Below are 13,451 nucleotides of genomic sequence, written 5' to 3' on the forward strand. Positions count from 1 at the left end.
ACACAATTTGAATGGACTCAGAAATGTGAAAATGCTTTTAAAAAAATTATTAATCTTTTAGTTACATCACCTATTTTACAACCTCCAGATTGGTCTTTACCATTTGAATTAATGTGTGATGCAAGTGATTATGCTATAGGAGCTGTGTTAGGACAAAGAAAAGAAGGAAAACCTTATGCAATCTATTATGCTAGTAGAACCTTAAATAATGCCCAAATAAATTATTCAACTACTGAAAAAGAATTACTTTCAGTAGTATTTGCATTAGATAAGTTTCGATCTTATTTAATTGGTTCTACTACTATTGTTTACACCGATCATTCTACCATAAAATATTTATCAAATAAACAAGATGCTAAGCCAAGATTAATACGGTGGATTTTATTGTTACAAGAATTTGATATTATAATTAAAGATAAAAAAGGAAAAGAAAATGTTGTAGCCGATCATTTATCTAGAATAATGACTGAATCATCTCATAATGAAATACCAATAAATAAAAATTTTCCAGATGATCAGTTGTTTTATGCTACTATTATGCCCTGGTTTGCTAACATTGTAAATTTTCTTGTGACAAATAAAATGTCTTCTCATTGGAATTCACATGATAAGAATAAATTCTTGATAGAAGTTAAAAAATTTTATTGGGATGATCCTTACTTATTTAAGTATTGTCCTGACCAAATTTTTCGACGATGCATACCCGACAATGAAGTAAGTAATGTTATTAAATTTTGTCATTCTGAAGCATGTGGAGGTCATTTTTCATCCAATAAAACAGCTACAAAAATCTTACAATCTGGATTTTATTGGCCGTCTTTATTCAAAGACACGCATTTATTTTGCAAATCTTGTGAAAACTGCCAGAAGATGGGATCAATTTCAAAACGAAACATGATGCCTTTAAATCCAATCATAATTATTGAAATATTTGATAGTTGGGGGATAGATTTTATGGGTCCATTTCCATTATTTTTTGGATATACGTACATTTTAGTCGCTGTTGATTATGTTTCAAAATGGATTGAAGCAATTGCATGTAGAACTAATGATCATAAAGTTGTTATAAAATTTTTAAAAGAAAATATTTTTAGCCGATTTGGAATACCTAGGGCAATAATTAGTGATGGGGGAAGTCATTTTATAAATAAATCATTTTCTTCTTTGTTAAGAAAATATGGCATTACACATAAAAATTCTACCCCATATCATCCTCAAAGTAATGGTCAAGTTGAACTTGCAAATAGAGAAATAAAACAAATTTTAGAAAAAACAGTTAATCCAAATCGAAAAGATTGGTCTTTAAGATTAACTGATGGATTATGGGCATATAGAACTGCATTTAAAACATCATTAGGGATGTCACCATATAGGTTAGTTTTTGGTAAGCATTGTCATTTACCGGTTGAACTTGAACATAAAGCTTATTGGGCAATTAAAGCAATTAATATTAATTTAGATGATGCATCTAAATTAAGAAAATTGCAAATAAATGAAATCGAAGAATTAAGAAATGATGCATATGAAAATTCAAAGATTTATAAAGATAAAACTAAAGCCTTTCATGATAAAAATATTATGAGAAAGTTATTTGAAATTGGACCAAAATTTTTGCTTTATAATTCTTGTTTGCATTTATTTTTAGGTAAACTAAGATCGAGGTGGTCAGGACCATTTATAGTCAAATTTGTTTATCCTCATGGTGCTGTTGATATTGAAAATCCTAAAAATAATGACGTGTTTAAAGTTAATGGGCAAAGACTTAAGCCTTTTATAGAAAATGAAATCCTTAATAATGAGTTTATGCCTTTATATGATCCACAATAGTTGTTTGATATTTTCATTTTGTTTTGCAGATTCTAGTTCATTTCCCGGTTAAGTGGCGGATAACGATACTCCGTGACTGTTTAAGTCGGTTTCTTCAGTTTTCCAAAAATAATTGAAATATATATAATAATAATAATATGGATGCGTGTATTATGAATCTTCATAAATATTTTGCTTGTTTACCTGATAATGCGTTGAAAAAAATTTATGAAGCTAGATGTGAGCGGCTAAGGTTGATGATGTCATATGGCATACCGAATGATGTCCGTTTGATAATTGAAGCAAAAGTCCTATTGGTTGGGGAAGCAAGTGAATTAATAATAAGACATATGCCAGGATTTGGTAAAAGCACATATGCCAAAAAGCGAAAAGCTAAACGTATAGGTGGATGTCATAAATGTGCAAGGTGGACTTGTAAGGGAAAATGCAAAAATGTTGGAATGACATCAATGAATAGAGAAGATAAAATTTTATTCATTAAGAATGGTTTGAGTAAAGAGCCTTTGGATAATTTTCTAGAGGTTCTTGATACGCATTCTAGTGGGTACGTGCAAAATGAACTTCTTAAACTATGGTGGCAATTTCAACAGGAGAAATATCAATATGGACGGTGGAATCAGCCTTACAAAGATCCTACTGTAGTAACGCATATCTATTTAGATAAGTAAATATATATACACAATTTCGTCTTGGGAATCTGACGTTAAAAGACCATGTTTGCTAATTTATAAGAAAATTGGATGGGAAGCATAACCTCGACTCATAGAAGGCGTTGAAGCCGTTACTGAACGTAAAATCAGAGGAAGATGTGAGCCACAATCACAACTACGCTGTATATATTTGTTTTAATTTTGTCATTTTTATTTTCTTTTAATAATAATAATTTCCTGTTCAAATATTGACTTTTGGCATGTTACGCTTATAAATTCATATGCTGTGATCTAACAATTACAAAAAACATATTTCTCAACATGTCAACGTCCACGGTAAGTAAAATCAAAAATATTTGTGTATTTTGTGGATCTAGTTCAGGAAAAGATTCAATTTATGAAGAAGTAGCAGAAAATCTTGGAATAACACTTGCTAAAAAATAGATTCATTTGGTATATGGTAGTGCTGAAGTTGGCCTCATGGGAAAAGTTGCAAAAGCTGCGCATGCAGGTGGAAGTGAAGTTTTAGGCATTATTCCGATTACCTTAGCCAATCTTACATGACCAACAATAGGAGAAGAAATGAAAGTGGACAACATGTATGAACGAATTACTCAAATGATTGAACATTCAGATGCTTTCATTGCTTTGCCAGTAGCTTTTGGTAATTTGGAAAAATATTTCATACTGTTTGTTGGGCACAATTAAATATCCACAATAAGCCAATTGGTTTGTTAAATGTTAACAATTATTATGATAAACTGTTATCGTTTCTTGATGATGTTGTGGAACTTGGATTTATTTCATTAGCTTCGCGAAGAATGTTAGTTTCTTCTACAAGTGAAGGTGAACTTATTGATTTACTGCAAGGATTTAGTCATGAACCAGATACATCCTTATCTCAACTTAATTGGCCAACATCCAAAAGTAAGAGAAGAAAATTCATGTGATGCTAAACTTGTGATTCAACGGTATGTTTTAATGTTTTTCTTTAAGGTATGAATAATTTCTTCTTCTTCTCCTCTTAGTTTTTTTATATAAAAATTAAAATATATACTTATATATAGTAATAATAATAATAATTTTTAGTTCAATGTCGAGTAAGGTGTCAGTAAAATGCACCTGAGACGCATTAGTTAATAATTATTGGAAAATCACAATACACTAGATTTTAATATTCATTATATTCAAAATACAGACTAAAAGAAAAATTAGTTTTTCATATGTACCAATTTATATATATTTTTTGATCAATTAATATAAAATATATAATAGATGTGTTCATATATATATATATATATAATTGTATGTGTTTTCAAATAAAATAATTTCTAAAATTTTTATGAGAATATAGTTAAAAGATATGGTTTGTATGCTTGTTAACATGTATAATTGAAAGAATTCTTTTGTAAAAGTATAATATATACTCACACATTTTTTGTAAGTAAGTGGTGAGAAATGAGAAAACAATTAATAAACTTTTATTGATTATTAAAAAATGGTTAATTACAAGAATATAACTCCCCCTAAAAAAAATATTTATTGAAAAAAAAAATAAATATATAACGGACTGCAAATACTTTATTCATTGTAATTTTTTAGATTTGATTGATGTACTATCAATGTGTTCTAAAAACATCAATATTGTGTTAAAAAAACAAACAAACAAACAAAAAGATTTGTTTGTGCTAGATAAGTTTCAAAGGTAGTCGGATGTATCCGTTATATAAATGTTTATATATATACATATATATATATATATTTATGGTAGAATGTTTGCATAAAAAATTTTATGTTATTGTAAAATTTTGCAGTCACGTTATTTAAAAAAAACAATAAAAAAAGAAAAAAATGGGGATTTTATTCTTTGTAAATTTTCTTATTTTGTTTTCAATATTAGTTTAATTAATTGTCTGATTTAATACTTAGCCTTTTTCAATGAGAGTTAATATTCATTCCAACTCCATGAGTGAAAACTAGCTATTCTTTAAACATTTTGACCTGAAAGAATATATGGAGTTGAGGCTTTTACAATAATATTCTTGATATTATACATGTTATGGTGGGTGGTGCGAATTATCTTTTTGACTATATTATTATAAAAAATTTAGAAATTTAAAAAAAAAAATTATATATATATTGTTACTTTATATATTATGTGAAAATAAGAATAATAATAAAAACACATTTAATTTTATATTATTATATTAAACGAAAATATATATATATATATAAATCGGTATATGATTTTGTTTTTAATAAATATGTTTGTATTTGAATATATAAAAGGAACAAAGAATCTAGGTTGTGATTTTTCGATAAAGTTTATTACTAAGGGGCTAGTAATAAGATAGTGTGGGTGTGTGATGAAACTTAAAATTAATAATTTATTATATGTTAAAACCTGTATTTTTAAATTTAAGTTTCATTAAAATTATAAAATTATGTTATTTTAGTATTGTTTGTTTATATTTAATTGTCTTACTAAATATGTTTTATTTTCAGGTTTTCTACTTGTTGGTAAAATAATGATAACTCAAGCTAGAAAACTCAAATGGAGGTGACTCAAACATGTTTTGGAATCCTTGAGAAATTATCTACAACTTTGCAGAAGACATGATTGGCTAAAAAATTCATTAAGATGATCAAATTGTGCAAATATCAAAAGGAGGACAAATTTACTTTTACTATGACCAGCATATAGTAAAAAAATCATAACTATTTCAATATTTAACCAAATGAGGTGAACCAAGTGGCCAAATTCATCTACAGACAATTCCCACATGTTTGCCGTTTTGAGCAGAGTCAAATTCGGTGATTAAAGTTGTGGAACAAAGCATTGAAAGAAGGGACATGGAATTGAACTTGGAGGAGACAAAGAATACTATTGCAACTACATGGCATTAATAAAAATTTTGACCATTTCTCTCATTTGGCCTATAAATAGAGGCTTTGTGCTAGCTTGAGATTCATTCTATCTCATTGTAAAATATAGTGTGAGTGTGTATCAAAGTTCTAAGTTTCAATATATTTTCTTTCATGTTCTCAACTATGAGTGATATTTTAGTGTTGATCAAAAGTAAGCTTATGGCAAGCTAAATCTATTATGTCAATGTGAAGAGGATGCATTCTTGGTGAAGTAAGATTATTTATATTTTGTATATTCTTTCTGTATTTCTTTTCATTTAGCTAACTTATTTTTATTGTAGGTATAAAAATGAATTATTTGTTGTTATAAATTTACATCAAATGCTTGATACCATTAAAGTGGTTATCTTGATTTGTTGTTTAATTTTGATACAATAAATATTTCATCACTTATTATTATATATATATATAGATATATATATATATATATTTAAATAATAATATCATAATATTTCATTTAGACGATAGCGTGGCTCTGCCGGTTGTTCTAAATGAAATATTAGGATTTAATACTAACATCTAACAATCTAACATTTACTTTATCGCAACTAACTTTTATTTTCGCATCTAACTTTTACTTACTCGCAACTAACTTTTACTTTTCCACAACTAACATTTACTTTATCGCAACTAACTTTTACTTTACCTCAACTAACTTATTAAATCAATATATTTCATTTAGGCAATAGCGTGGCTCTGCCGGTTGTTCTAAATGAAATATAATGATTTAATTTAACATTTACTTTATGCAATTATTTATTTATATAATTATAATTATAATCATAGGTAACATATATAAAATATCGGTTAATTCGGTATTTTCTATAGTAGGAACTATATTATATTATGTGTGTGTTTAATTTTCTTGGAACCATTATTTATAGTGGTTTCTTTTGTTTTACTTTTAGTTAAACAATATTACATAAACCAAGAATAAATCCTCAAGCCTTGACAAAATTTATAATTTGTAAAATTCATTCTTGCATTTGGTAATCTATAAATTAATAAATTTAAACTCAAAATAACCTTTCTGAGAATCGATCTCGTACTTACGAAATATATTACTTGCAGACAACCTACACTTAAGTGAATTATTATTTAAGTAGTAGCAGGGTACACGGACCCCGTGTAGGGGTCCGGGTAAGGATTCCGAGTAGGCACGAAATTTCGTATTTTTGAAGAAAAAAGGACACAGACTCCATGTCGAGGTCCGGGAAGGGGTCCGGGTACATGCTGGACATGAAAATTCACGAAAATTCACTAACTTAATGATTCATTCTTCCAACCCAAGCCTAAGGACCATGAATCAACACCTCAAGACTCATCCTAGGATGCTACTACCTTGATTCAAACCCGTACAAACACCCCAAACGTCTCCAAGCATCGACAAGCAACTTCAATACCACAATAACCCGTAATTCGACATTGTTTCGCTTCCTACGACTTCTATTACATCCCAAGCAAATCCCAACCAAAATGAACCACCAAATAACACCTAAATACATCTCATAACATATCTAAATGTAGTAGCACAAGCCCGGCGGTGCCCAACGAAGCCTACAACTCAAAAACTTCAAAACATGATGAACATCATTTTCATAAGATCGCAGGTTTGAGCAGTCACATATAAACAACCATAACTCACTCGTTTCTTGTCCAAAAATTACGAATTTTATATCAAATCGAAGGTATAAAAATTATCTACGTTTTTTAGGTTCAAAATAATTTCAGAAAACGAACCAAAATTACACAGGAACCTAAATGACAGAAAAAACGTCTTTTGAGATCTAAAATGTTTCAGAAATCGATTCAATGCATAATTGCTCAAACTTTGCTCATAATAATCAAACTTCCACGCATAACATACATCAAAATATCTACTATGACAAGATCAATGAATAAAACGAAATAATATACATGCCTTTTGTGATGACCCATATTTTGTATTAATAATTCTACTGTGATGACCCGTATTTCGTATTCATAATTTTGCGGAATTATTAAAAATTTTCTCTTTAAATAAATAAACTTGCAACTTATAAAAACTTTCGTAAAATAACACAACGGTTTACATAAACATAGCCGCAGAAACTGAATAATGTTTTAAACAATAACTTAAAATATATAAAAGTTATAACAAGAGTTTGAACATAAAACTGAATAACTAAACGTGAGGTCCTCGGGTCCGTACTACCGCCGATCCGAGCTAACTCACTAGTCCCCGCCCTCAGCCTCTGCATCGTCAGTACCTACATCAATCAAGTCTAGTGAGTCTAAAGACTCAGCATGCATATATCGTGAATAACAAGTAAATATATCATAAAATCTCATGCCATGTAAATATATCATATCGTAAAGCGTAACGTGAAAAATCGTGCCATGAATAATTATAAATACGTGCATAACTGAAAAATCATACGTAAAATGTTTGCTCGATAGAGCCCTGTCATAAAATAGTATATCATAATTTTCTGTTGAGATGATGTTCTACGCAAGTGGCCCATAACGTAACATAACATAACATGCTCGTCTGATTAGACTAAACCACAGTATACTAAGCGGTAGAGATCATCACAGCCCTTGGACTGGATACCCGTACCCGGACATAAACATAAACCAGTCATAGGTCACCGGGTGAAGTAATAATTGTTAGTGTAGGTGCCCGTCGAGCCAAGTGTTGGCCGAGTGTTCACAATGAAACTCTATGTATAAGCAGTCTTTATTTTAATAATATTTGAATTTATCGTTTTGGCACTTCTTTATCTGTATACCCATGCTAGTTGCATAGATAAAGCCCTTGAATATACAAATAGTAGAAAGAATATGAGATGCTCATATGATGAGTATCATGAAACTCATATTTGTAATACTGTATATTCTGAACGGTTCCTAGTCGATTCAGCCGCCATTAAGAAGGATATAGGCCGCTCGAGTTAGAGACTAGTATCTGCGATGTGAGTACCATGTTTCATTGGTATGGGACATTGTGATGTCCGAACATGCAGATAGGTGCTCCTTGTAGAGTGCACTGAACAACCCTCCATAAAAGGACTTTCCAAGTGGTTCTCACTTATCGAGTGGAAAAGTCCTAGTTTTTGGTTGTACACCATTAGTCCTTATGACCCGGGACAACATTGAGACTCTATGTGCTAGAATTACACTTTGACTTGTTTACCGACTCTTATGGGGTCATCAGGTGGCAAGGTTGGGTGTTCTGTCGAAACATATAGGAGTCGATACATTGTAGTCGGGGATTCACCGCTTACCTTTGGGTATGGATATCCTATGTGTTATCATGTGTATGTAGGTTGAAATATCTGATCAGAGTATGGTGGTAATTATGAAAGGGGTTTCATAGATTACACCATCGATGCAACTACGACATGACACATAGTATCGATTCATTGACAACTCTCGATAAACCAATGGTTGACGAATCGGTCGGGATATATGAGTTGAAGGGACCGTACTGTACGCTAACCATAATTGAATGGTTCTTGCAGGCACTATCATTTGATACCTAGGGAATCATGTAAGCGATGCTGCTAGGCGTTTAACATGATTGGTTGGGTACTATAAGACTTGAGTTCTGACGTTCTTGTTATCAAGGAGTTGATAAGTAAGAATGGAGCAATTGGGGTATGCTCGTATAAGGACATGTTTAGTCCGAATCACATGGAGATGTGAACCCACGGCTAGTTGTATCAATGAACCATTGAGGGCCACACAAGTGCTAGCTTTCTAGATCCCGTTGAGAAGTTAAAATAGTTCAATGTGTTGAACGGCTTATAAATGAGTTTATAAGCGTAAAGAAAAATGGAAGTATGACTTCTATAAGAGAAATATAAATTTTAATTAATGGAAGTGTTCCTAAATTAAAAATTTGGCCAAGTGAATAATGTATTTGAAAATTGTGATTTTCATAAACATTATTATGGATTTAATTAAATTAATTCAAGTGTTGAATTAATTAAACACTAGTGGGCCTAGTAGAGTCCAAATAATTAAATTAATTCAAGTGTTGGATTAATTAAATAACATTGGGCCTTGTAGAGCCCAATTGAAAATAATTATTTAGCTAGTGGGCTTGAGTAAAATCAAGTAAAGTCTAATTGGGCTCAAATATGTTTGAGACAATTAAAAAGTCCATGGGCCTTGTAAAAGTTACAAGCCCACTAGGGTTTGCATGCTTGGGAGGTGAAGGGGTGTGGATTATTTTTGATTAAAATATTGTATGGCATGCAAGACAATTTTTTCACTTTTCCAACAACCAAGACAAGTCTTCCACCCTTCTCTCCTCCCCCTCACTTGGCCGAAATATTGAACCACTTCTCTCCATTTTTCTCTTCATTTTTTGGTTGATGACTTCTCACACTTCTCATTAAAAATTCCTCAAATTTTTCTAGTGCAAAATTTGAGAGGATCTACCTAGTTGATGGTGGGCCTTATTTTGAAGGAAAGAGGAGAGCTTGTAGATTGCCATTCCTTTCAAGAGCTAAAGTGTTTACACTTTAGTTGGTGTCATTCATCAACCTCAAGAGGTTGATAGGTATATTTTCTCAACACCCTATGCATGAAAGTTGAGATTTTTGTATATGCTTGCACACTAGTACATGGTGTTCGATTTTCCAAAAATTTTCTTGCCAAAATTTCGGTTTTCATGAGATACAAAATATTTTGAGCTTCCGTTGCGATTTCGAACACCTTAAAACGATCCCTTTCAAGTGGTATCAGAGCTAAGGGTACTAGTTTTTGTGTAGCATATACATAATATTATATTGAGGGCGATTTCTAACCGATTGAGATGAAAATTTGCAACAAAAATCGAGGCAATGAGAGGGTTTTTCCGGGCAGCAACTTGCTGCCCATTTCGGGCAGCTCGGGCTGCCCGAGGGGCTGCCCATTTCGGGCAGCTAGGGCAGCCCGAGGGGCTGCCCGAAACCCCCCCTTCAAAAAAAAAAAAAAAATTGTTGCCGGAATCCGGCGACGGAGCTCCGGCGACGTCGATGACGACTAGGGTTTCCAAAAGTGTTTTGGATTATCAAAGTGTCATGGACCTTGAGTTGTTGGGCCATTGGATGGCTAACATATTTGTGAATTTTTAAATGGGCCAAAATGTTTTGGTGAAAAATAAGTTTTTGGGCCCTTAAGTTTAAAATTACAAAAGTTGCAAATTTTTCTCATAAAATAAATAATTGAAGTTGGACTTTAATTATTTATAGTAAATTGTGATTTATAAGAAATTCGGTTATAAATAAATTAATTGGAAAGTAGACAAAGGTGTTTGTATACTTTGTTAATTTAGTTTATAATCGTAGCGGTTAATGATTGGTTCAAGATATATAATATTGGATCAATTAATTATTGTGATAATTAATTGATGGTGTATGATATGTGATATTATGCATAAAAGATGATCAAAAACCCAAGCCCAATTTGCTAGGTGTATGCTAGGATATTTGATGTTGAATGATTGTAATAATTATCAATTTATAAAGTGGGCTTGGTTTATGGCCCGTTCCCACCCCATGAGATGTATCCCTATTTGCCATGGATATTTAATTGTAAATATTAGTGTAGTGGATGATCAAGATTGGAAGATGGTGGCCATGATGATTATGAAGATCGAAGACATGTAAATATTGGAAGCTAATGTAATAGTTGCATTGCATCCCGTGCATTTACCCTATGATTGGACCTAGGCCCGTGTTTAGCTCACACGGGCCATTAGTTTTGGGGCGATTGATCATCCTTATTTGTTTACTGTTTATAATATATGCATGATATGTTATAAATAATGAGTATGTGCGTTATTATTATGATAATAACAAAGTTGCATGAATCCGGCAAACATATGATCAAACATGGCGAGCTTTTAAAATAAAATTAATGATGAGACCTTTCAAAATTAAAAACCCTCATTTTGAATAAGATTCAAAATTAATATCAAGTCCGAAAAGGGGAATTATAAATTTGTTTATAATTTCCTTGTCTTCCATCGACAATGGGTGCATGATGAACGCTACCCGTACTCGGGGCTCGCTCATATTATTGGGGGAGCTTTGGGTGCCGGAAAGCTGTGACATCCATTGACATGGTGATGTGAACTACGTGGAACTCCCATGATTTCGGCTCATATTATTGAGGGAACTCATGGCGACCGTCCATTAAGGTTCAATATCGATGGGTTAGGCTTGACACGTAAAGATGAACGACGTCATATTATTGGGTCCTAATCAAACGTGAGACAAAAGTTTACGTAGAGGGTTGAATGGTGATGCAATTGGAAACTACCTTTTAGGAATTATGATTGGCTGATATTATTCGGGATAATAATTCGCTAATTGGACCTTACGTACCGTACCTACTGAGGAAAGTAGTTTCCCGTTTTCACTAGAGGGTAGTGAAAATGTCAAAACAGTGGGAGCGAAAATTTATATAGTTAAAGTCCAAACTTTATATCTTATTAAATATTTTAAAATAGTCATTAACATTTATCTGTTTTACTTTTTTGTACAAAATTTGACCATGTCTTCAATTCGCAATCCGCTTTCTGCCATTCTCGAAAAACACGTTCTAACCGGACCTAACTATATCACTTGGCTAAGAAATCTAAAAATCATCTTGAACTCAGAGAAAATTGCATATACACTGACTGAGTCGCCCCCTGCTGAGGCTCCGACTAGCTGCACTCCTGAGGAATTGCAGACCTACAAGGATTGGTGTGACCATGACTTGAAGGCTAGGTGTTATATGCAGGCTTCTATGAACGATGGAGCTGCAGAGGCGTTTTGAGGATGCAAAGAATGCTGCTGACATTCATATGCACCTCAAGGAGCTCTTTGGTGAGCAGACTCGGCCTCTTAGGCATGCCACAGTCAAGGAGCTCATCACTTTACGCATGCGAGATGGGGCCTCGGTCCATGAGCATGGCCTTAAGTTGATTGGGCTCGTGGACAAGCTCGTTGGCATGGATTTGATCTTGCTTTCGGAGTTGACCACCGACGTGTTGCTGTTGTCCCTGCCTAGCTCGTTTGATCCTTTTGTGGTGAATTTCAATATGAACAAGATGGAGCCGACCCTTGAGGAGTTGGTGAACATGCTTGTGACCTTTGAGTCCACCATCAAGAAAGAGAAGCCGGTTCTTTATGTGGGCTCTTCATCTGGAACGAAGACCGGTCCACCTGGGAAAGGAAAGAAGCGTTCTTTCCAACGTCCCAAGAAGAGCGTGCCCTTGAAGAGGCAGACTCCGATTCCCGCTGTGGCAGCCGCACCAGTTAAGGCTGGCAAGACTGTTGACATCTGTCATCACAGCAAAAAGCCTGGACATTGGAGGCGTAATTGCAGGGAATATCTGGCCCAGAAGAGTTCTGGAAACGGTATGTTCTATATCGAAGTAAACATTTCAATTACCTCTACTTCTTGGGTATTGGATACCGGCTGTGGTTCACATCTCTGTAATGATTTGCAGGTGATGGGAAGAAGTAGGAGGCTCCGGGAAGGTGAGACCTTCTTGAGGATGGGCAATGGGGCAAGAGTTGCTGCCAAAGCTGTTGGAGATGTTTGTTTACTTTTGAACAATGATTTTAAGTTACAGTTAAGAGATGTTTTGTTTGTACCAGACTTGGTGAAAAACATTATTTTCATTTCTATGTTAGACAAAGATGGATTTTCTTGTTTATTTAGCAAAGGTGTTTGCAATATTTACAAGAATGAATGTTTAATTGGTACTGGAGAACTTGAAAACAATCTCTACACCTTAAAATTGAAAGATATTCCACTTAACAATGTCCAAGCTGTAACAACAACAAAAAGGCGCAAACAAGATACTCTTAATTCGGCACAATTATGGCATGCTCGATTAGGACATATTTCCTTAAGAAGGATGAACAAGCTAGTGGGTGTTGGCATGTTTGATATGTCCGATATTAATGCTCTCAGGACTTGTGAATCCTGTCTAAAATGAAAGATGACCAAAATTCCCTTTAAGGGCCATGCGGAGCGAGCCAAAGGGTTATTGGATTTGATCCATACCGATGTGTGCGG

At 33.1% G+C, this 13,451-nt stretch overlaps 1 protein-coding gene across 1 annotated transcript; it reads left to right on the forward strand.

Annotated features, from left to right (window-relative positions):
- The first annotated feature begins 12,177 nt into the window (after positions 1 to 12,177).
- Positions 12,178 to 12,965, forward strand: LOC142521862 (uncharacterized). The gene is made up of 2 exons (XM_075625036.1): positions 12,178 to 12,784; positions 12,877 to 12,965. Exons 1-2 carry the CDS (start codon positions 12,178 to 12,180, stop codon positions 12,891 to 12,893), a joined length of 624 nt encoding a protein of 207 aa, XP_075481151.1. The 3' UTR covers positions 12,894 to 12,965.
- Positions 12,966 to 13,451: the final 486 nt, after the last annotated feature.

This window comes from Primulina tabacum, chromosome 13 (assembly GCF_025594145.1).
Source record: "Primulina tabacum isolate GXHZ01 chromosome 13, ASM2559414v2, whole genome shotgun sequence".
NCBI classification, from domain to species: Eukaryota; Viridiplantae; Streptophyta; class Magnoliopsida; order Lamiales; family Gesneriaceae; genus Primulina; species Primulina tabacum.